The sequence below is a fragment of the Pseudochaenichthys georgianus genome, chromosome 9 (assembly GCF_902827115.2).
Source record: "Pseudochaenichthys georgianus chromosome 9, fPseGeo1.2, whole genome shotgun sequence".
NCBI lineage: Eukaryota > Metazoa > Chordata > Actinopteri > Perciformes > Channichthyidae > Pseudochaenichthys > Pseudochaenichthys georgianus.
The window spans coordinates 45,447,781-45,473,940 of NC_047511.1; the positions used below are offsets into that span (position 1 = coordinate 45,447,781).

General features: G+C 41.6%; 1 protein-coding gene across 1 annotated transcript in view; it reads right to left on the reverse strand.

The window, feature by feature from the left end:
* The window catches only part of LOC117452390 (breakpoint cluster region protein), a 79,555-nt gene that overhangs the window by 37,593 nt on the left and 15,802 nt on the right, over positions 1-26,160 (reverse strand). The window contains exons 6-8 of the mRNA XM_034090999.1: positions 12,807-12,970; positions 6,112-6,216; positions 3,784-3,969 (exon numbers count right to left, since the gene is read on the reverse strand). Coding sequence (XP_033946890.1) covers positions 3,784-3,969; positions 6,112-6,216; positions 12,807-12,970 — 455 coding nt within the window. The remainder of the gene's footprint in view (positions 1-3,783; positions 3,970-6,111; positions 6,217-12,806; positions 12,971-26,160) is intronic.

Below are 26,160 nucleotides of genomic sequence, written 5' to 3' on the forward strand. Positions count from 1 at the left end.
CTGAGTACTTCTACTTTTACTCAAGAACAAGACCTGAGTACTTCTACTTTTACTCAAGAACAAGATCTGAGTACTTCTACTTTTACTCAAGTACAAGATCTGAGTACTTCTACTTTTACTCAAGTACAAGATCTGAGTACTTCTACTCTTACTCAAGTACCAGATCTGAGTACTTCTACTTTAACTCAAGTACAAGATCTGAGTACTTCTACTTTCACTCAAGTACCAGATGTGAGTACTTCTACTTTTACTCAAGTACAAGATCTGAGTACTTCTACTTTTACTCAAGTACAAGATCTGAGTACTTCTACTTTTACTCAAGTACAAGCTCTGAGTACTTCTACTTTTACTCAAGTACAAGATCTGAGTACTTCTACTTTTACTCAAGTACAAGATCTGAGTACTTCTACTTTTACTCAAGTACAAGATCTGAGTACTTCTACTTTTACTCAAGTACAAGGTCTGAGTACTTCTACTTTTACTCAAGAACAAGATCTGAGTACTTCTACTTTTACTCAAGTACAAGATCTGAGTACTTCTACTTTTACTCAAGAACAAGACCTGAGTACTTCTACTTTTACTCAAGAACAAGATCTGAGTACTTCTACTTTTACTCAAGTACAAGATCTGAGTACTTCTACTTTTACTCAAGTACAAGATCTGAGTACTTCTACTCTTACTCAAGTACCAGATCTGACTACTTCTCCTTTTACTCAAGTACCAGATCTGAGTACTTCTACTTTTATTCAAGAACAAGATCTGAGTACTTCTACTTTAACTCAAGTACAAGATCTGAGTACTTCTACTTTCACTCAAGTACCAGATGTGAGTACTTCTACTTTTACTCAAGTACAAGATCTGAGTACTTCTACTTTTACTCAAGTACAAGATCTGAGTACTTCTACTTTTACTCAAGTACAAGCTCTGAGTACTTCTACTTTTACTCAAGTACAAGATCTGAGTACTTCTACTTTTACTCAAGAACAAGATCTGAGTACTTCTACTTTTACTCAAGTACAAGATCGTGAGTACTTCTACTTTTACTTAAGTTGAGGGTGTGAGTACTTCTACTTTTACTCAAGTACAAGATCTGAGTACTTCTACTTTTACTCAAGTACAAGATCTGAGTACTTCTACTTTTACTCAAGAACAAGACCTGAGTACTTTCTACTTTTACTCAAGAACAAGATCTGAGTACTTCTACTTTTACTCAGTACAAGATCTGAGTACTTCTACTTTTACTCAAGTACAAGCTCTGAGTACTTCTACTTTTACTCAAGTACAAGATCTGAGTACTTCTACTTTTACTCAAGAACAAGATCTGAGTACTTCTACTTTTACTCAAGTACAAGGTCTGAGTACTTCTACTTTTACTCAAGTACAAGGTCTGAGTACTTCTACTTTTACTCAAGAACAAGACCTGAGTACTTCTACTTTTACTCAAGTACAAGATCTGAGTAATTGTACTTTTACTCAAGTACAAGATCTGAGTACTTCTACTTTTACTCAAGTACAAGATCTGAGTACTTCTACTTTTACTCAAGTACAATATCTGAGTACTTCTACTTTTACTCAAGTACAAGATCTGAGTACTTCTACTTTTTACTCAAGTACAATATCTGAGTACTTCTACTTTTACTCAAGTACCAGATCTGAGTACTTCTACGTTTACTCAAGTACAAGATCTGAGTACTTCTACTTTTACACAAGAACAAGATCTGAGTACTTCTACTTTAACTCAAGTACAAGATCTGAGTACTTTCTACTTTCACTCAAGTACCAGATGTGAGTACTTCTACTTTTACTCAAGTACAAGCTCTGAGTACTTCTACTTTTACATCAAGTACAAGATCTGAGTACTTCTACTTTTACTCAAGAACAAGATCTGGTACTTCTACTTTTACTCAATTACAAGATCTGAGTACTTCTACTTTTACTCAAGAACAGACCTGAGTACTTCTACTTTTACTCAAGAACAAGATCTGAGTACTTCTACTTGTACTCAAGTACAAGATCTGAGTACTTCTACTCTTACTCAAGTACCAGATCTGACTACTTCTCCTTTTACCTCAAGTACCAGATCTGAGTAACTTCTACTTTTATTCAAGAACAAGATCTGAGTACTTCTACTTTAACTCCAAGTACAAGATCTGAGTACTTCTACTTTCACTCAAGTACCAGATGTGAGTACTTTACTTTTACTCAAGTACAAGATCTGAGTACTTCTACTTTTACTCAAGTACAAGATCTGAGTACTTCTACTTTTACTCAAGTACAGCTCTGAGTACTTCTACTTTTTACTCAAGTACAAGATCTGAGTACTTCACTTTTACTCAAGAACAAGACTCTGAGTACTTCTATTTTACTCAAGTACACGATCTGAGTACTTCTACTTTTACTCAAGTACAAGGTCTTAGTACTTCTACTTTTACTCAAGAACAAGATCTGAGTACTTCTACTTTTACTCAAGTACAAGATCTGAGTACTTCTACTTTACTCAAGAACAAGACCTGAGTACTTCTACTTTTACTCAAGAACAAGATCTGAGTACTTCTACTTTTACTCAAGTACAAGATCTGAGTACTTCTACTTTTACTCAAGTACAAGATCTGAGTACTTCTACTTTTACTCAAGTACCAGATCTGACTACTTCTCCTTTTAACTCAAGTACCAGATCTGAGTACTTCTACTTTATTCAAGAACAAGATCTGAGTACTTCTACTTTAACTCAAGTACAAGCTCTGAGTACTTCTACTTTTACTCAAGTACAAGATCTGAGTACTTCTACTTTTACTCAAGAACAAGATCTGAGTACTTTACTTTTACTCAAGTACAAGATCTGAGTACTTCTACTTTTACTCAAGTACAAGATCTGAGTACTTCTACTTTTACTCAAGAACAAGACCTGAGTACTTCTACTTTTACTCAAGAACAGATCTGAGTACTTCTACTTTTACTCAAGTACAAGATCTGAGTACTCTACTTTTACTCAAGTACAATATCTGAGTACTTCTACTTTTACTCAAGTACAAGATCTGAGTACTTCTACTTTTACTCAAGTACCAGATCTGAGTACTTCTCCTTTTACTCAAGTACCAGATCTGAGTAACTTCTACTTTTACGCAAGAACAAGATCGGAGTACTTCTACTTCACTCAAGTACCAGATCTGAGTACTCTACTTTAACTCAAGTACCAGACCTGAGTACTTCTCCCACCTCTGCTCACACTGCAGTTAGACGGTGTTCTAAATCAAGCTCTTAAATCTCACATCTCTCTGTTATCACTTATCAGTGAATCAGAACTCTGCGTTTTCCCTGCTCTCGGATTTCCTCGTTTCCTCCTTCAGTTTTCTGCTGCGTTCAAGTTCCAACAAAGGAAGCCTTGGTTCTGGCCACACCGCCATGACATGTTTTCCTCCATCATTTATTCTCATCCCAGTGTTTTTCGAAAGCACTTTTATTAAATTAATTGACATTTTAATACAAATTAAAGCCTTCTTTTCTGTGCCTTTTAAGACGTTTAGAAATCCGCGAAAACCCTAAACTCAACCATTCAAAAATTACGATATTTGTCCGTTCTCTGTGGCAAGGACGATAGTAATTGTTTCAGTATAATTTTACAACATATGAATGGAAGTACATGAAGGGATGGATTGCTTGGCCTGCTTGTGTTGACACGTGATTACAGGTATGAGATAACGTGGTGAAAAACAATTCCTCACATGCTCGACTTGCAGACACAACCTCAGTTTCCTGAAGCTATGAAGCATCTGATTGGCCTACCAGTTTCTGGAAGAGGTCGCCCACACAATGCTGGTGGCTCCAGTCCTGCACGCGGGGCAGCAGCGCGTCGAAGAAGTCTTTGTGGATCTCATGAAGCTCGGGCACTTTGAAGAAGATGGTCTCTATCTGCTGGATGGTGAGCATGGGCTGGGACGTCGTGGCGGCAGCTCTCAGAGGCTTCATGGGCTGGAGAAACAAACAATGTCATGATAATACAGTGTTTCCCACAGATCTGACTATACTTGGGCGGGTGGTGGCAGCGGGCGGGGGGGGTTTATTTATTGACTTTTCATTCCTGTATAATCATTTTGCGCAAAGATGGCCCTGTTTGTCAGAGCACTTCATCCTTCTGGGATTTCATGAAGAACAGCTCCAACGCCTGTGTGTATGGGAACACCTCTGGTGCTGGTCCATTAACTGCCAGTGTTTCCCACATATCTGAAATAGCGGTAGTGGTGGTAGCGGGGGGGGGGGGGGGGGTGAGGTGACCGTGCAACAACATTAACCTTTCTGTTGGTCGCTTGTTAGCAGACCCTTCACGCGATGGCAGAGCGAACAGGTACAGGCAGGGCCCATAATGATAGCCCTCTAGTTTAAATCTACTACCCACACATGAACATATGGAAATGGGTTACTATTTAAAAAATAAATGTATTTATAAATGTATTTAGGAACATATCCATGTGATTTTTAGTGGGGGTCGACCTCAAATCCTCTAGGGGGGTCCAGGGGCATGCCCCCCCCCCCCCCCCCGGTAAGATTTTATTTTTTATTTTGGAGTTAAATGCATCAATCTGGTGCATTTTGAGGGGAACATATAGAGACTAGATCTATGGAAACACCTATATTAAACAGAACTGTATACATTTCAATAATCATAAAATCATGGCCACAACCAATACCATACCATTTCAATATGAAAAAGACACTGAAACTTGTTTATTAATTTATTTTTGGTTCATTTATAGTTGTGAGTGTGTCTGTGCTCCTGAATCAGCCTCTCCTGTCTCCCTCCTCTCCCCCTCTCCCCCTCTCCCTCCTCTCCCCCTGCTCCTCTTTGAGGCAGCAGCAAAGACTAGTTTTCTCTCAACAAGTTTTAAAAGTGTATCTTACCTTTTTTCACCTTAATATGTGTTTACATAACTGGTGACCACACCGTTTGAGACCCACTGAGAACTTAGACTAAGTTAACTATCTAAACACTCAGAGAGTCCTTTACCTCACCTGAGCTGAGCTTATCCCGAGCTTGAATGACACACAGAGACCAATCAAAGGCTTTGATCTATGATCTGTATGACAGTGGCCATGTGTCACCCTGTGTGAGGCAGGCCACTTAACAGGCCAGAAGGAGGCGAGATCAGTGCAAGGGAGCGAGGGATCATTGTCCACAAGTTAATCGATCGCAGATGGCGTCGTGGTCACGGACGAATAAAAAAAAAAATTATTAAAAAATTATAAAAAAAACAAAACCTAAATGGGTCGCGAAATATACCTGGGCGGCCGTTAATATACCTGGGCGGCCGTTAATATACCTGGGCGGCCGTTAATATACCTGGGCGGCCGTTAATATACCTGGGCGGCCGTTAATATACCTGGGCGGCCCGCCCAAGTATAGTCTATGTGTGGTAAACCCAGTAATATGTTTGTAGGAAGAAGATGTTACACAAACAACAAGGTTAAAACGACACAGAGCGAGAATTTAGGAGTTCTTTCCATAAACAATCTTAATTGCGCCACTCCATTAGCACATTTCTTATTTTGAAAAGGACATTTTTGTGTGCATGTCAGAAGTAAAAGCAAGTCCTCAGGAATTTAATGAAATTAACTTAGCTTCTGTTAATATATACGATTTAAATAATATCCAATGGTGAAAGGTTATACAGTAAATGCGCTTAAGAGCATTACGCTTCTCGTTTTCATTTCCACAGGCTCATGTTGTGGTTTTTCTGTGTGTGTGCGTTGTGGTGCGTGTGTGTGTGTGTGTGTGTGTGTGTGGTCTAGCATTACTATACTTGTGGGGACCTAATCTGTTTACATAGTCACGTGTGGGGACTCGCCTCCCTTATGGGGACAAATTGGAGGTCCCCATAAGGGGCATCATTAATTTTAGGGTGAAGACTTGGTTAGGATAAGTCTCCAGGAAATGCATGTAAGTCAATGTAATGTCCCCTGAAGTGATGTATACATGGTGTGTGTGTGTGTGTGTGTGTGGTGTGTGTGTGTGTGTGGGTGTGTGTGTGTTGTGTCTGTGTGTGTGGGTGTGTGTGTTGTGTGTGTGTGTGGTGTGTGTGTGTGTGTGTGCGTGCGTGTGCGTGTGCTAACACCTACTATCAGTAGGGCCTCCAGATGGCCCAGATATGTCTCCTCACTGGCCAGGATTCCTGACAGAACCCACTTCCTCATCTCCAGTCCCTTCTCCTGATCCAACTCCACCTGAAACACACATGGCGGAGAGAGAGAGAATCCATCATCAATCATGAAGATAAAATACATTCTCCAAAAGACTCGCAAGAAGAAGGCTGTGGAACGATTTGCCCCCCCGATCCGACTTCACCGTTTTTTTAAATCTCGTTCAAAGACCGACTTGTTCTCCCGTGCTTTTGCAGACCACGTATAACACGTATCGGTGTGTGTTTTCTAAATTGGGTTTTTCTATTTTGTTGTGTTTTAAAATGTTTCTCCATCGTGTATGAGGGTAGCATTCTGTGCTACAAGGATGGTCTCGGTTTTTGTCTAAATGTATTTATGCTGCTTTGGATATATGTACTGATGTGCAGCACTTTGGTCAACTCAATAAAGTTGGATTGGATAATGAAAACATAATGCAAACCAAGCCCCCCAGAGCCCACCCCTCTCTGCAGATATACTGTTGTTGTGGGAAAAGGTGCGGAGCAGATTTGATTAAACTCTGTAGGAGTTTTACATTCCTAGAGGAGACTCCCGGCATCTTAAAGAAGACGAATGTGAGTTGTTATTCCCCACGGGTCGGAGCCATCAGTCATCCTGGTGAGAGGAGTCGGAAAGAAGTGGAGGGTTGGGGGGGGGGGGTTGTGAGGCTCTGAAACGCTGATACAGGGTGTTTCGGTACACGGTAAGCTCTAAATAAGCCTTGTGATGGTTACCTCAACACATATCCACTGGGATTTGGGATTAGTGCAGAAATAAAGCTCCGTGTGCAAAACAATAGTTATGGGGATTTCATTTCTTTGTTTAGCAAGATCTTTGAAATGCAGCAGTTTTCTGTTTTCGAAGCGTAAATGCATTCGCCAGAAGTAAAGTTAACATTAGGCTATGATGGAGCGGTCACATGACTGCAACCGCAGCACACATGGGGCGCTTAAATTATATATTGTTATGATATTGGAAATTGTTTACATTTGTTGAGTTATACTATTTATTGTACTCTTATACTAAAACTAATTTCCTGTATTGTCGTTAAAAATGGACACGCGCAATAAACGTTTTCACTTCCGGTTGAAGCAATGCCGATGGTGTGCGTGTAGTTCTTCCTTCGTCCACGTGTTGAAACTATGTTCTCGGTATTCCTACCCTAAAATGGCAACGCCAACAACATGAGATACTTGACGTTCAAGAGGAGAGAACACTTTAATGTTACTCTCGGTGTCCAGAAGCTACTGAAGATAACATTTTAGAAGCTAGCAGTTGGGTAACGTCATGCAGGAAAAACAAAAAGGCAAAATGAGAAATAAAAAATATGAAATGATTGGGAATACATTTTCGTCAGATAGTGTATATAATATAATTACAAAAAAAACCTCTACAACAATATAAATTATTTATTATAAATTAAAATATGTTAAAATTGTCTAAAGCTCCTTTGTTGAAGCCCATCATCTTATAAAAACCACGAAAGTATACATTTCGCTCTGATTTGGACTAGCTGAACCGACTGTGTATCTTAGCTTCTTGTTAGCAACAGCCTTATTTAAACAGTATATTTCCTGATGTACATCTTGTGAAAGAACAGTCAGAAGCTCCAAGGGATGTAACGATACCAAAAACTCACGGGACGATAATATCGCGATATTGAAAAATGGGTTTAAAAAAAAAAAAAAAAAAAAAAAATAATAATAAAACTTTTTTTTTTTTTAAATCGCGGCAGATTTGGTCAGTCTCTCGACGGTATTGAGACATTTATTTACCGCGATATCGCGATATTCGATATATCGTTACATCCCGAGAAGCTCCTGAACCACCCATTGAACCAAAAATACCTTTGACTTGGAGCCGAGGGAACCGGAAGTGGGAAAACGCTAACGCATTCCCTAGTTTCTAAATCCTGCAGCACTCTATTATATTAGCCTGATTTGACAAAGAGCTGACTTAGCCCCTCTCTCTCTCCACGGCCATTACGGTGATTTAGACTTTGAAGATCAGAGGATAGTTATGCCACAGACCGTATACAGAGTGGAGGGGGAGGGGAGCTCTTTAGACATCTGTTCGCTGAGTGTGTTCAGTAAGCCTGTAAAACAGTGTTATAATGTCCCACCGGATCGGGAGGAGCTTTGCAAAGTCTGAGATCAAACCCATATCCTTGATTCCTTGAGGAAGTGTGACGCTTTCTCAAAGTAGGCTTAAAGTCTGTCACCACATTCTATTATAATACTTCAGCTCCTCTTGAACTTGAGCAGAAGTACTCAGATCCTGTACTTGAGTAAAAGTAGAAGTACTCAGATCCTGTACTTGAGTAAAAGTAGAAGTACTCAGATCCTGTTCTTGAGTAAAAGTAGAAGTACTCAGATCCTGTTCTTGAGTAAAGCAGAAGTACTCAGATCCTGTACTTGAGTAAAAGTAGAAGTACTCAGGTCTTGTACTTGAGTAAAAGTAGAAGTACTCAGGTCTTGTACTTGAGTAAAAGCAGAAGTACTCAGATCTTGTACTTGAGTAAAAGTAGAAGTACTCAGATCCTGTACTTGAGTAAAAGCAGAAGTACTCAGATCCTGTACTTGAGTAAAAGTAGAAGTACTCAGATCCTGTTCTTGAGTAAAAGTAGAAGTACTCAGATCCTGTTCTTGAGTAAAAGCAGAAGTACTCAGATCCTGTTCTTGAGTAAAAGCAGAAGTACTCAGATCCTGTACTTGAGTAAAAGCAGAAGTACTCAGATCCTGTACTTGAGTAAAAGTAGAAGTACTCAGGTCTTGTACTTGAGTAAAAGTAGAAGTACTCAGGTCTTGTACTTGAGTAAAAGTAGAAGTACTCAGGTCTTGTACTTGAGTAAAAGTAGAAGTACTCAGATCTTGTTCTTGTGTAAAAGTAGAAGTACTCAGGTCTTGAGTTAAAGTAGAAGTACTCAGATCTTGTACTTGAGTAAAAGCAGAAGTACTCAGATCTTGTTCTTGTGTAAAAGCAGAAGTACTCAGATCTTGAGTTAAAGTAGAAGTACTCAGATCTTGTACTTGAGTAAAAGTAGAAGTACTCAGATCTTGTACTTGAGTAAAAGTAGAAGTACTCAGATCTTGTACTTGAGTTAAAGTAGAAGTACTCAGATATTGTACTTGAGTTAAAGTAGAAGTACTCAGATCTTGTTCTTGTGTAAAAGTAGAAGTACTCAGATCTTGTTCTTGAGTTAAAGTAGAAGTACTCAGATCTTGTACTTGAGTTAAAGTAGAAGTACTCAGATCTTGTACTTGAGTTAAAGTAGAAGTACTCAGCTCTTGTACTTGAGTAAAAGTAGAAGTACTCAGATCCTGTACTTGAGTTAAAGTAGAAGTACTCAGATCTTGTACTTGAGTTAAAGTAGAAGTACTCAGATCTTGAGTTAAAGTAGAAGTACTCAGATCTTGTACTTGAGTTAAAGTAGAAGTACTCAGATCTTGAGTTAAAGTAGAAGTACTCAGATCTTGTACTTGAGTTAAAGTAGAAGTACTCAGATCTTGTTCTTGAGTTAAAGTAGAAGTACTCAGATCTTGTACTTGAGTAAAAGTAGAAGTACTCAGATCTTGTACTTGAGTTAAAGTAGAAGTACTCAGATCTTGTACTTGAGTAAAAGTAGAAGTACTCAGATCTTGTACTTGAGTAAAAGTAGAAGTACTCAGATCTTGTACTTGAGTAAAAGTAGAAGTACTCAGATCTTGTACTTGAGTTAAAGTAGAAGTACTCAGATCTTGTACTTGAGTAAAAGTAGAAGTACTCAGATCTTGTACTTGAGTAAAAGTAGAAGTACTCAGATCTTGTACTTGAGTTAAAGTAGAAGTACTCAGATATTGTACTTGAGTTAAATTAGAAGTACTCAGATCTTGTACTTGAGTTAAAGTAGAATTACTCAGATCTTGTACTTGAGTAAAAGTAGAAGTACTCAGATCTTGTGGTGTGGCAGAACCAAGGCTTCCTTTGTTGGAACTTGAACGCAGCAGAAAACTGAAGGAGGAAACGAGGAAATCCGAGAGCAGGGAAACGCAGAGTTTCTGATTCACTGATAAGTGATAACAGAGAGATGTGAGATTTAAGAGCTTGATTTAGAACACCGTCTAACTGCAGTGTGAGCAGAGGTGGGAGAAGTACTCAGGTCTGGTACTTGAGTTAAAGTAGAAGTACTCAGATCTGGTACTTGAGTGAAAGTAGAAGTACTCCGATCTTGTTCTTGCGTAAAAGTAGAAGTACTCAGATCTTGTACTCTAGTAAAAGTAGAAGTACTCAGATATTGTACTTGAGTAAAAGTAGAAGTACTCAGATCTTGTACTTGAGTAAAAGTAGAAGTACTCAGATCTTGTACTTGAGTAAAAGTAGAAGTACTCAGACCTTGTACTTGAGTAAAAATAGAAGTACCAGAGTGTAGGAATACTCTGTTACAGTAAAAGCATTCAAAATGTTCCTCAAGTGAAAGTAGAAAAGTATTCTCATCTAAATATAGTGAAAGACAGTGAAAGTAGTCGTTGTGCAGATTGGTCCATTTCAGAATAATATATATGATATGTTTTATAATGATTGATCATGAAAGTGTTCTCAAAGCTGGTGAAGGTGCAGCTAGTCTGAAGTACTTTGTAGACTGCAGGGTAGCTGGTGAAGGTGCAGCTAGTCTGAAGTACTTTGTAGACTGCAGGGTAGCTGGTGAAGGTGCAGCTAGTCTGAAGTACTTTGTAGACTGCAGGGTAGCTGGTGGATTCACTCCAGGTGGAACTACAGTCTGATTCAACACTTGATTAGATTTCACTCATTCATCCAGATCTGTGAAGTAACTAAAGGTATTAAACACATGTAGTGGAGTACAAGTACACCATTTACCTCTGAACTGTCGAGAAGTAGAAGTACAAGTAGCATCAATTTGAAATACTCAAGAAAAGTACAAGCACCTCTAAATGTTACTTAAGTACAGTACTTGAGTAACTGTACTTAGTTACTTTACACCACTGACAACATGTTACATTACTGGAAAAGTAAAGTACTTAATATAATGTCGGACAGTTTAGTCTATAGTACAGTTGTATATTTCTAGAAGTATAAATCTTAATCTGTAAAGTAATCAGTAACTCCAGCTGTCAGTGAAATGCAGTGGAGTAAATGTTGTCTTTTAAAAGTTGCATCAAATTGAAAGCAGCTTTACAGCAGCAACACGCAGGGAAGCAGAAGAAGAAGAAGCAGAAGAAGAAGAAGAAGAAGCAGCAGAAGAAGAAGAAGCAGCAGAAGAAGAAGAAGCAGAAGAAGCAGAAGAAGAAGCAGAAGAAGAAGAAGAAGAAGCAGCAGAAGAAGAAGAAGAAGAAGCAGAAGAAGAAGAAGAAGAAGAAGAAGCAGAAGAAGCAGAAGAAGAAGCAGAAGAAGAAGAAGCAGAAGAAGAAGCAGAAGCAGAAGCAGAAATATCCTCTTTGCAACAGAAAGAACGAGGTTTATAGGAAGTGTTGAAGTAATTCAGAGAAACAATTAAAGCACTGAAAGGGCAGAGGTAAATGTGGAGCCGTATACTTTAAAAGATTGACCTGAAATGAACCTCGTTCTTGTGTATCTTTCGCACCAACTCACGGACAGTAAGCACGGGGAAAGAGAGGTGCAGCAGCGAGTCCTAAAAGAAACCTAAAATGTGTCGGCACGTTGACATCAATGCAATTTAAGAAAGATGGACCTGCTGAACAAAAAGCATGTATGTTAAACGTGTGTTGCTATGGAGCTTTGTTCTCCGCAATAAGCCAGAATCCCATCGGCTTGTTGTGGATGAAAGTCGTCCGATGCTACCTTCAGTCTGTAAGCTCCATCCACCTGGAAGACGCCACCAGAGAACTGCAGGTCCACTCTCTTGAAATAAAGACTTTTGCTGCTGCCTTTTATCAAATCAAAGACTGTTCAGATCTTCCTCTGCACTGTTCAGATAGATAGATTCAACTTATTGTCATGACGTAGTACAGGTACCAAGTAACGAAACGGTTTCTCTGCGTGTGACCCATCCTAGTGTTCGGAGCAGGGCTGCCATTACGTACGGCGCCCGGGGAGCAGTGTAGGGAACGGTGCCTTGCTCAGGGACACCTCGGTAGCACTTGGTCTTTCCGGGACTTGAACTGGTGACCTTCCAGCTGCCAAGCCAAGTCCCTATGGACTTCGCCACCTCCGCCCTATCACGTAAAGATATCACGTATCTTTTATTCGTGTATTTTAAACCTGCCCTATCGTCTTGACTGTTCTTGAATGTATTTCAATTCAACGTAATTATTCCACTATCAAATCAAAGTTTATTTATAAAGCACATTTAAAAGCGGCCAAAGAGCTGTACATGTAATAAATACTACAATCACTATATCTTAATGCTTTAATTGTCTTTTTGGTAAGCACTAAAGTGTGCGGAAGTGCAGGATGGAGTCCGGAACACGTTTCCTTATGGGGACAATAAAAGATATCGTATCGTATATAAATAAACTTGCCTTGCACAAACATGTCATACCAATACAACTTGTATGTCATTCTACTGTCAGGGTGTGTGTGTGTGTGTGTGTGTGTGTGTGTGTGTGTGTGTGTGTGTGTGTGTGTGTGTGTGTGTGTGTGTGTGTGTGGAGGAGGGGGATTTGACCCAGTGACCTCACCGACAGCGTGGACTCCAGAGAGCCGGAGGACTGGGTGTCTCGACTGCTTCTGCTCTTTGATCGGAGTCGAGGTGAGGCGGGGGGCGAGCCGGGCAGAGAGGGGGGGTCGCTGCGCGGCTCCAGATCATATCCATACGAGGGGGGGGTCTCACCGTAGGGGGCCTCTGTGAAGAGACGAAGAAGACGAAGAGTGTGGTTAATAACATGCAGCCGTCTCAAACGCCCTCTGGTGGGTTTCTGAAAGCTGATTCGTGGAGATTTAAGACGGTTTGAGCGAGGCTCCAACAACACCCACAGGATGGGTCGAATGCAGAGAAACAATTTCCCCACGAGGGATTAATAAAAGTCCATTTTATCTTAATCTTAAATCCAGGTTTTACACCATGTGTGAGCCAGACACAAGTGTAACACGTCATATATATATATATATATGTATACGCCGTGTCGTGCTTATCTCCCCTGTGATTTCAGACTTTTGAGGAAACCCTGAAGAGGATCAACAGCTCGTGTATCCTGTCATTACTGTCAGCCACCCTGACTCACCACCACTTATCATCATTATCCTGCAGAAAGGATCCAGCTACCGACTGCAGTCACAAACACTGAGGCAGACATGTCGGAGTGAGGAAGGTATGTTGAGAAGAGGCTTCACAACGGGTTGGAAAACAGGAAGGAGAGGATTCCGGAAACCATGGAGGGGGGGGGGGTAAAGCCGAGTCACCCTGGAGGACGGACAGGATGACATCCACAGAGACAAAAGACAAACACAGAGAGGCTGCGTTAGAGAAGAGGACGAGTGTCAGAGAGCAGGGGAAGTCCACGTGAAAGGCCACTCTGTGTTTCTGTGAGATTATAGATCAGCGTGAATAACACATCCTCTCTCCGACAGCACTGACTGGGATTCTGCACACACCAAATGACCATGAACACTTTCACACACGCCTCTACGGTCAACGGAGAATCAAAGAGACGGAGAAACACCGGAGAAGAATCTTTGTACATCAAATGATATCAATACATCCATTTCCAGGTGTTCAGGTGTATGTCAGTATGTAGTGTCTCTACTTTAAAGAGTCCTCTCCTGCTGATGTTCAGGTGTATATCAGTATGTAGTGGCTCTACTTTAAAGAGTCCTCTCCTGCTGATGTTCAGGTGTATATCAGTATGTAGTGTCTCTACTTTAAAGAGTCCTCTCCTGCTGATGTTCAGGTGTATATCAGTATGTAGTGTCTCTACTTTAAAGAGTCCTCTCCTGCTGATGTTCAGGTGTATATCAGTATGTAGTGTCTCTACTTTAAAGAGTCCTCTCCTGCTGATGTTCAGGTGTATATCAGTATGTAGTGTCTCTACTTTAAAGAGTCCTCTCCTGCTGATGTTCAGGTGTATATCAGTATGTAGTGTCTCTACTTTAAAGAGTCCTCTCCTGCTGATGTTCAGGTGTATATCAGTATGTAGTGTCTCTACTTTAAAGAGTCCTCTCCTGCTGATGTTCAGGTGTATATCAGTATGTAGTGTCTCCATGCTTTAATGTTCAAAAAGCTCTGTATGTTTCTCATACTGCCTGTGTGGCAGCACCTCTTTTCACCCTCTGTCTGAAACCAGAGCCCAGTCTGCTCTGATTGGTTAGCTGGCCGGCTCTGTTGTGATTGGTCAACCGCTTAGAGATGTCCCGCCCCTTAGCCTATCACGTACAATGTGTTGGAGCTCTAGTTAATAGAAGCGTGAGTGTTACACAGGGAATGTAGCCTTTGCACACAAACCTATAACACATTACAGGAAAGGGAAACATAATAATAGGGCCCCTTTAAAACTTAAATAGAGATATATTTGTATTTGAAATGACTTGTTTAAATGCAGTTAGCTGTCCCAAGTGTGAGAAAGTGGATCTGACAATAGACGCTCAGTGATCACAGGGTCGATACGGAGGAAGTGTCCAGGCAGGTCTGCCCGGAAAGTTCTGCTATTCATCACCTTCAGAGCGGAAACAGGCTTTCAGCACAAGGTCGTCTTTTACAAACAGTCCCCCCCCCCCCTCACACACAACCACTCAGATATCACCCTCTCACACACCAGCATGTAACCTTAAAACTCCACACTTTCAGACCGACATGGAACCAGGTTTTTACTATTTCCAATACACCTTTGTTCCTTAAAATGAAGCTCTATTTCTACGTATGACCCAGTTTTGCGCCTGTTTTTGTCCCTGTGTAACCTGTCCCTGTGTCCTCTGTGTGGCCTGTTCCTGTGCAACCTGTTCCTGTGTCCTCTGTGTGGCCTGTTCCTGTGCAACCTGTCCCTGTGTCCTCTGTGTGGCCTGTCCCTGTGCAACCTGTCCCTGTGTCCTCTGTGTGGCCTGTCCCTGTGCAACCTGTCCCTGTGTCCTCTGTGTGGCCTGTTCCTGTGCAACCTGTTCCTGTGTCCTCTGTGTGGCCTGTTCCTGTGCAACCTGTCCCTGTGTCCTCTGTGTGGCCTGTTTCTGTGCAACCTGTCCCTGTGTCCTCTGTGTGGCCTGTCCCTGTGCAACCTGTTCCTGTGTCCTCTGTGTGGCCTGTTCCCGTGTCCTCTGTGTGGCCTGTTCCTGTGTCCTCTGTGTGGCCTGTTCCTGCGTCCTCTGTGTGGCCTGATGGTGAAATAGTTTTTCAACAAGAGCTGAGCAAATAAACCGAAGTGTAGACAAGTGCAGTTTGTACAAACAAAAGCATAACTACGGGTGAAATCAAACGTATATTTAAGAGTTTAAAACAATGACTGACATGGTTACTGATGTGGAGATGTGGGTCAACAACTAAACGCAACAAAATGCGAATAAAAAGGCAGCAAATTAATTTATATTTAAACTATAATGTGAATTTTTTTTTTAAATTGCGGCAAATATGAAACATATGCATCACATCACATCACAAATGCAGCTAATGTATTTAAATATAAGATGTAATGGGGGGGGGGGGGGGGAAGACTCAAAGAAATACAAATGTAGGAAATGTTTTTTACAATTATTCCATATAATATCCATCGACTAATCTCATTTAAATATTTAAAAAAAATGCTAATTAAAGTCAATAATTTTCAGTATATTGCCGTTAGATTTAATTTGTAAATTGTATTTCTTAATGATTATTTTTGGATTTGTTTATGGCAGTATATGTGATCAATAACAAACACTCGCACCATCAGGAGTGTGTGGAGACCGATCTTTCTGCAGCTGGTTTACACGGCGCCAGAGAGCCGTAATAAATACGCTCTAATGCCGTTACATAAGACCCGACAGCTGTGCGGATCAGAGCTGGTTCGTTTCGCACTGTCTCTGAACTCTGCGCTTTCAAGAATTTCATTTTCTGTTTTTCCCACAAGTCACGGTTTTATACGAGTCGGATTACTGCGAGAAAAATAAAACAAGATTCTAATTGAAATCACCTTTTAATGAGATGTTGTTTTTCTGCCTAGCAACACTGAATACTCTGAGGGATTGGTCGTAACCCTTATGTTGTGTTCGGGTCTCCCGTGACCCGCTTCAAGTTAGAATGATATAATAACTACGCTCTAGTTTTCTGTATCGGAACAAGGCTTCATGATATCTTCCACAACAAATTTGGCCCAATCAAGATGCATCTTTGACTTTAGACGCCCCTCCCCCCCCCTTCATCCACTGTAACAATAATTTTTCGCAACATGCACCTGGTCTCCCCTCCCGCTGCCCCCCTCCCCCCACAGTAACTCCACCTTTCTCAAAGAATATGCACGCTAACACTTGAACCTGAACTCACACGAACACATTACAGGAAAGGAAAAAAGAATAATAGGGCCCCTTTAAAACTCAGATTGTGTCCCAGCTGCACATCTGTCGCTGCTTTACGTCATCTCTATGGATTAGGATTAGGGCTTTGAATGTGTCTTTGCTTTGTCATCAACAGGCCATGCAGTATTACGCTGCTGTGTTAAAAAAAAATCCCTCAACGAATTACACAAATAAAAGCTAAGATTAAACAAAATGTTCAACAAAATATTGTCAGATACACTTTCTCACACTTAGGACAGAGATATGTTTGTATTGTAAATGACTTGTTTAAATGCATATGGCCTGTTTAGCTGTCCTAAGTGTGAGAAAGTGGATCTGACAATATTTTGTTTAATCTTAGCTTTTATTTGTGTAATTCGTTGAGGGATTTTTTTGAATTTGAACATTTATTGTCTTGTTTATTGATATTTAATTCTTAATAAAACATGTACCGTACTTTTCGGAATATAAACCGCAACTTTTTTCCCCATTTTTTGTGTACAGCTAGCGGCCACTAGGGAACCTCCTAAATCTATGGGTTTTACAGGTACAATTAACCACCTTTAACACTACGGGCTCTAGGACCGGTCCGAGCCCGCCACCTTTAAGCGGCGGGCTCCAGCAGGAAAAGCTGGAGGCCAGAAAAGAGTGAGACAGGTAGCGCGCCAAAGTAAAAGTGGAACCGAGAGACAGAACGAGAGCAAGACAGACGGACAATTTAGCTGCTGCGGCCTATATGCAGGTGCGCGTTATAGTCCGGAAAGTACGGTATATATTGTAAGACATGATAATGGGTATTGTATTTTGAAAGTTAAAGACAAAAAATGATGAGCAACATCTACTAAGTGAGGTAAAGTCGAGGACATGCAAGGACAAAACCACCATCATCCTAAAACACTGCTCCTTCCTCCATCATGCGAACAACAGCCACACCGCAGTTTAACCCAGCAGCGTAATACTGCATGTCCGATTGATGACAAAGCAAAGACACATTCAAAGCCCTAATCCTAATCCATAGAGATGACGTAAGGCAGCGACAGATGTGCAGCTGGGACACAGAGAGATCCACCAGCACAGAAACCATCATGTGGCCTTACTCCACGATCCGAGTCCAACACTCAGAACCAAAGACGAGGGGGCTTTACATTAAAGAGGCAGCATTACGGCTTCTGGGGTTTCCCCCTTTCCTGTAGTGTGTTCAGACCTTTATATATACAGTCTATGGTCCAGACACACGACAGGCCAGACGAATGTTTACAGCCCAATATCACAGATCAGGGAGTTCTATGAGGATCTTTGAAAACAGAGTCAGTGAGAACGCATAGGAGGAAACACATCTGGACCCGTATGTATTCTGACTGAAAGGTCCCCTATTATAGTGTCATCAATATATTACAGGTCTCAGATATACAGAGCCTGTCTCTGATTGGCTGAAACACCAAACAGATCATTGCAGCATTACCCATAATCCCCTCTGTTTCAGCCCTGTTTCCAAAGTGCTGATTCTCTGTCTGTTACTTTAGATGGAGATAAGGAGCCCCTCCCCACGCCCCTCTGAGAGACATTTGGTTACAAAGAACTCAATGGTGCTCTAGAGGAGATTCAGGTGATGGGGGGGGGGGGGGGGGGGGGGGATCAAAAAGAGAGAGAATCTCTTTTCAGAGTCTCTTTCCACAGAGGGGACACATGTTGATGTAGAAGAGACATGGAGAAGAGGGGACACATGTTGATGTAGAAGAGACATGAAGAAGAGGGGACACATGTTGATGTAGAAGAGACATGAAGAAGAGGGGACACATGTTGATGTAGAAGAGACATGAAGAAGAGGGGACACATGTTGATGTAGAAGAGACATGAAGAAGAGGGGACACGTGTTGATGTAGAAGAGACATGGAGAAGAGGGGACACATGCTGATGTAGAAGAGACATGAAGAAGAGGGGACACATGTTGATGTAGAAGAGACATGAAGAAGAGGGGACACATGTTGATGTAGAAGAGACATGAAGAAGAGGGGACACATGTTGATGTAGAAGAGACATGAAGAAGAGGGGACACATGTTGATGTAGAAGAGACATGAAGAAGAGGGGACACGTGTTGATGTAGGAGAGACATGAAGAAGAGGGGACACATGTTGATGTATAAGAGACATGAAGAAGAGGGGACACATGTTGATGTAGAAGAGACATGAAGAAGAGGGGACACATGTTGATGTAGAAGAGACATGAAGAAGAGGGGACACATGGTGATGTAGGAGAGACATGGAGAAGAGGGGACACATGTTGATGTAGAAGAGACATGAAGAAGAGGGGACACATGGTGATGTAGGAGAGACATGAAGAAGAGGGGACACATGGTGATGTAGGAGAGACATGAAGAAGTGGATTTTTAGGTGACCTTTAATGTAAGACCAGGGTCACTGTGTCCAGAGCCATGTCCCTTTATCTGCCCCCCCCCCCCCCCCCCCGTTTCCCCAGCAACCCTTCAGTCTGCAGGAGAATCCATTCACAGCGGCCGTAAAGTGGAGCCAAGCTTTTACCAACATCTCACATCGGCTTCTTCATAGCGCTTTTCACTCTCAAATCCAGACAGTTTAGACACATATTTTACTGGACACTATTCTGATAATGTGCATACAGCAGAACACCTTTCCAAATCTCTGTGATAATTCTCTCATCATCATCATCATCATCATCATCATCATCATCATCATCATCGTCATCACATTGATCTGGATTACGAGCCTCATCAAGCTGCAATAAAACCCACTTCTGAGCCGCTTCGATCGACACCTTTTCGACATGGTGCTTATTTCTGGTGTGAATCCTGTCAGCTGACTGATGGTCAATACGCGTGCTCTGATCCGCCCTTTCTTTTTGTATCAGAGCATTTCACGCAGGAGGCCGTCGCCCTGAGCTATTTAAACTCTGATCGGTGATCGGTCGACGTGGCAGCACTGCGACTATTCCCAGTGGTCAAATTATGGATGCTGCTATTCTGGTCCCGCTCTTTCCGGGACACATCGATAGACCTCTGATTCTGTTATTTATGAGAAATGCTGTTTGAAGTTTCTTTTTAAAGAGGACATATTATGCTAATTTCATGCTTCATAATTGTATTTAGTGTCTCTACTTTAAAGAGTCCTCTCCTGCTGATGTTCAGGTGTATATCAGTATGTAGTGTCTCTACTTTAAAGAGTCCTCTCCTGCTGATGTTCAGGTGTATATCAGTATTTAGTGTCTCTACTTTAAAGAGTCCTCTCCTGCTGATGTTCAGGTGTATATCAGTATGCAGTGTCTCTACTTTAAAGAGTCCTCTCCTGCTGATGTCCAGGTTTATATCAGTATGTAGTGTCTCTACTTTAAAGAGTCCTCTCCTGCTGATGTTCAGGTGTATATCAGTATGTAGAGTCTCTACTTTAAAGAGTCCTCTCCTGCTGATGTTCAGGTATATCAGTATGTAGTGTCTCTACTTTAAAGAGTCCTCTCCTGCTGATGTTCAGGTGTATATCAATATGTAGTGTCTCAACTTTAAAGAGTCCTCCCCTGCTGATGTTCAGGTGTATATCAGTATGTAGTGTCTCTACTTTAAAAAGTCCTCTCCTGCTGACGTTCAGGTGTATATCAGTGTGTAGTGTCTCTACTTTAAAGAGTCCTCTCCTGCTGATGTTCAGGTTTATATCAGTATGTAGTGTCTCTACTTTAAAGAGTCCTCTCCTGCTGATGTTCAGGTGTATATCAGTATGCAGTGTCTCTACTTTAAAGAGTCCTCTCCTGCTGATGTTCAGGTGTATATCAGAAGGTAGTGTCTCTACTTTAAAGAGTCCTCTCCTGCTGATGTTCAGGTGTATATCAGTGTGTAGTGTCTCTACTTTAAAGAGTACTCTCCTGCTGATGTTCAGGTATATCAGTATCAGTGTCTCTACTTTAAAGAGTCCTCTCCTGCCGGTCAGCCGCTTAGAGATGTCCCGCTCCTTAGTCATGTACAATGTGTTGGAGCGCTCGCCAATAGAAGCGCGAGTGTAACATAGTGATGTCACTATGTTCAGGAAGTAAACACAGGAGTCCAATGGGAGCTTTCAGGAACACACATCTCTATACCTCACGACAGGAAAGGGAAAACCCCCAAAAAGCATAACATTGCCTCTTTGAATGATTAAATGTATTTTCGCAATATCAATGTCACGGTATTTGGTGGAAAAATATTGTGATATTCAGTTTTCCCCCCACATGTTCCAGCCCTCCCCTGTCGCCAATATAAAAAAAAGACAAACATGGGTCGTTGTTAGTGAAAGGTGGAGTGAGAAGAGTTTACTGCTCAGTGCTGCCTGTGAGCAGTCTGTTGACTTTGACAAATCAAATTGGCAGAGCGGCCTCTCTAAACCTCACTCTGTAACTGGGGCAACTGTTACGGCAAAGCGCTGTGTGTCTTGGCAAACTAAAAAAAATAAATTCATAATCACATCCTGGGCCACGTGCAGTGTGTGCTGTTGGTAAACCACAGCGAGGCCCAGCTCCAGCTCACCTTCTAATCAGAGAGTGGAAATAGCTCAGGCTGCTCTTTGTGGAGCGGAGAATCAAAGTCCAGTAATGGTTCCAGTCTGTGCAAACAAACATGTGGATATGAAGGCGTTGGGAAACACGTACATTAGTGATGCAGAAGGGAATAACACACGGCACTGAAGCGGTTTTATCAGATTACTGCGAGAAAAACAAAGCAACGTTATATTTTAAACCACCTTTTAATGCACAGAGACGTTGTTTTGCTGCCTAGCAACACTGAATACTCTGAGGGATTGGTGGTTTTTTGTGATTTTATTGTCAGTTTTTTTTTTCAAACAGCCGCTAAGCTAAAGGCGGCTAATGTTGGCCGTGATGACGCTTATTGTAGTCGTCTCATTTAGACACTTGTTAGCAACTGTTTTTAAATTCACCGGTGCGGTTTTACTGATGTGTTTTATGTCGTAGAACAAAACGTATAAATATCTTGTGTTAACCACAGACCGAGTGATTGGTCTTAAATGTGTTTTTTTGTCAGGTTTTTTTCAAACAAGAATCCAACATGACTTAAAATCGGTCACCAAGATATATTTCTGAAAACATTTGAGGGGAGAAAAAGGCTCTAGCACTGTTGAATCTTGTTTTATTATACATAACATCACATAGTTTGACAGCTTTGACAACATCTTTGCTGGCCTGACTCATGTGAAGTGAGATTCTTTAAATGCATGCAAATACAGACACCTCCAAATCCCCGCAACACTCCCATAATGCACTGCCTGTACAGAGCCGTCAGTCTGTTCGATGACAAAGTGGTTAGTTTTGTCGTACTAGGTGTTCTTTATTCATATTTTAAGCTTCTCTCATGCTCAAAAACTCATATTCGAGAAACTTATGAGTACTTTGTTCCACTGTGAATTTCTTTAGCGCAGGACAGCCCTCCTTCTGTCTTCTGAAATGTGATTTTCTCTTGTCATGTTTTAACTGTTTGTGCTTTTGCTGTACATCGTGTTGTTTTATACTCCAGTAAGATTTGTATGCTTTTCTTATTTTGTATATATTCTGTGTTTAAACATAAAAAACAAAGGACTTCGGTTGAAAAATGTGCCTTTAGGTCAATTTACATTGCATTGTCCCTGAAAATAAATGAATGCATTTGGTTATTTTCTCGTGCCCGTCGTGACTTTAGGCTTTCATGTTTGTTTTTTAAACACTACCGCTGACTCGGCTTATTTTTAGCAGATGATGAACACACTTAAGGAATGTTTCCAGTGACCTCCAGGTACGATCAAATATTCATTTGCATGTCTGAATAGAATTAAATATTAGTGACCAAACCTGATGTGCTTTAATGTGACACGCTCAGTCAAAATCTGCCTAGCAACAGAGTATGTTTGAACAGATTAGTTTCGTCAGCATTTAATAATGCAAATCATCCAAGATTTAGAATTCAGTTGCATTCTTTTCCTGTTGACGTTTAATTGACCATACGTCTTTCTGCGGATTGATATGACTGCACATAGTCCTTAGCAACGGCCCGTTCTCCTTAGCAACAGTCTGGTAGCGCAAAATAGCAGACCTCTGGAATGTCTAGTTTGACCAATCAGAATCGAGTGTTCAATTAAATTGTGTAATAATGCAATATGATGAATCTGAACCCATGTATTATGATACCTAGAGATTATTTCCAATAGAGAGCCCTACATGAGAAATAGTCGACGACAGGCTAAGGGGGCGGGACAACTCTAAGTGGTTGACCAATCACAACAGAGCCAGCCAGCTAACCAATCAGAGCAGACTGGACTCTGGTTTCTGACAGAGGGTGAAAAGAGTTACACCTGAACATCAGCAGGAGAGGACTCTTTAAAGTGGAGACGCTACATACTGATATACACCTGAACATCAGCAGGAGAGGACTCTTTAAAGTAGAGACACTACACACTGATATACACCTGAACATCAGCAGGAGAGGACTCTTTAAAGTAGAGACACTACATACTGATATACACCTGAACATCAGCAGGAGAGGACTCTTTAAAGTAGAGACACTACATGCTGATATACACCTGAACATCAGCAGGAGAGGACTCTTTAAAGTAGAGACACTACATACTGATATACACCTGAACATCAGCAGGAGAGGACTCTTTAAAGTAGAGACACTACATACTGATATACACCTGAACATCAGCAGGAGAGGACTCTTTAAAGTAGAGACACTACATACTGATATACACCTGAACATCAGCAGGAGAGGACTCTTTAAAGTAGAGACACTACATACTGATATACACCTGAACATCAGCAGGAGAGGACTCTTTAAAGTAGAGACACTACATACTGATATACACCTGAACATCAGCAGGAGAGGACTCTTTAAAGTAGAGACACTACATACTGATATACACCTGAACATCAGCAGGAGAGGACTCTTTAAAGTAGAGACACTACATACTGACATACACCTGAAGATGACCAGACGATGTCCTTTTTTAAACACTTTGTCTAAAACAAACTCTGTGTCACAACAAGGAGCTCGTGGGTCAGGCTGTGGTGAGAGAGGTGAACTCATACAACACTTAACATTTCATTAGCCCCCCCCCCCCCACAGCACCAGCAGCTGAGACATTCCTCAAACACTCGGCCAAACAGAGGGCCTTTGAGAGGGATTGAAGGGGGGAGAGAGGAGCGAGGCACGAGGGAGGATCACTGAACCCCACAGGCTCGGAAGCATGCCAAAGATTTCCCTTTATTATCCACGGACACATGTATGTTAGAGGCTGAGCTACAGGAAAGTGTGGTGTGCAGAGTTTCTAAATAAGTGTGTGTACTCTGTTCTGGAACCGGGAGGAACAGCAAGAGCATTCATCACGGTTTCACTGTGAGAGCAGCTGGTGACGCCTGGCCTGATGTACTGCCAGCTTTTTACCACTTTACCAAGTACACTGCACAGAGGAACAGGTGTCTGACACACACACACACACACACACACACACACACACACACACACACACACACACACACACACACACACACACACACACACACACACACACACACACACACACACACACACACACACACACACACACACACACACACACACACACACACACACACACACACACACACACACACACACACACACACACACACACACACACACACACACACACACACACACACACACACACACACACACACACACACACACACACACACACACACACACACACACACACACACACACACACACACACACACACACACACACACACACACACACACACACACACACACACACACACACACACACACACACACACACACACACACACAAAAAAAGCTCTCCTTTCCCATTGCCAAAACATGAGTTTGCCTTTCTGTTTTATTTTTCTGGTGGCTCACGTTTGACGTCAGGGACTTGGCTTTAAGTAGGGTTGGTAAGCAGTGAAAATGTTGTAATGGTTCTTTTTTGTATATCTGTTACTTATTCAGTCTCTTCTAAACTCTCAAACCAGAGTTGGTGATTGTTGGATCAGTGGAAAGACTCACAACAATGAGTTATACTGTCTTATCTCTACCTTCAGCGAGGTACAATTACTGTATACATACATACAGTATAAAAGCAGTCTCTTTCCTGCATATTTGATTCTATGTATACTTATTGCATCGTGCCACATTTCCATCACTGCTGATTGATGCAGGATCAGATCAATATTGTGACAGCGATGACGGAAGTTAGCAACCAGAAGGCTCCCTCCACAAAAAGGATGTTCTCCATAATCTCTGAAGCAACACACGTTTATGATACTTACTTTGTTCAGCAGGATAATCTCCACATATTAAGACCGCTTTATGATTTCTGAAGTAAAAAGCGAACGTTAGGCTCTAAAGCACAGTCACATGACTTCACGTCACCACCGCTAAGCTAAAGGTGGCTAATGTTGGGCTATAAAGGAACTACAGCACGGTCACATGACTTCACCTCACCACCGCTAAGCTAAAGGTGGCTAATGTTGGGCTATAAAGGAACTACAGCACGGTCACATGACTTCACCTCACCACCGCTAAGCTAAAGGGGGCTAATGTTGGGCTATAAAGGAACTACAGCACGGTCACATGACTACACGTCACCTCCGCTAAGCTAAAGGAGGCTAATGTTTGGCTATAAAGGAACTACAGCACGGTCACATGACTTCACATCACCACCGCTAAGCTAAAGGGGGCTAATGTTGGGCTATAAAGGAACTACAGCACGGTCACATGACTACACGTCACCTCCGCTAAGCTAAAGGGGGCTAATGTTGGGTTATAAAGGAACTACAGCACGGTCACATGACTTCACGTCACAACCGCTAAGCTAAAGGCGGCTAATGTTGGGCTATAAAGGAACTACTGCACGGTCACATGAACAACCGCCATTTTTAAATTCACCAGTTGGGTATTTACTGACTTATTTTATGTCGTAGAATTAAAATCTCTTCAGCTTGTGTTAACCACAGACCTTATTTCAGGCTAACAACCAGGAACACATTCAAATAACCATTGGCTTTGAGACAATAGACACTCATTCGTGCGCCACTCTCTTATAGCCGAATGTAACCTTTCCCATTTAAGAAGTAAAGCCAGATTTAAAGTGTTTTTCTTTGTCAAGAGGGAAAGAGGCTTGTCGAGGCGAACTCGCCTGCCCTCAGGAGTTGGCAGCACTTCCTCTTGTACATTTACTCTCGGAAAGGGAGAGGCTGAATTCTTTGGCTTCCTCGACCACTAAACCTCAGATGTTGATATCCAGGTACAATGATATGCCTGTCTGGGCTTTCTCCGGGAACCTCAAATATTCATGAGTCTGCAATTAACCCGTAAAGTCCTGCCGAGGCAGCAAGTCGAGCCCATCTCTGGACGTCCAGACAGACTCTTTCTATTAATGTCACAGAGCTGTCTCCCTCCAGAGAGCGTGCCCCATCCTCACCGCTGACAAATGCATCCTGAAGGACAAGAGCAGGACTTTTTTGTAGGATTAAAGGGAGATATATTGTTGTCGTAGCACTTCACATTACAGCTTATTGGTAAAGTTTGAT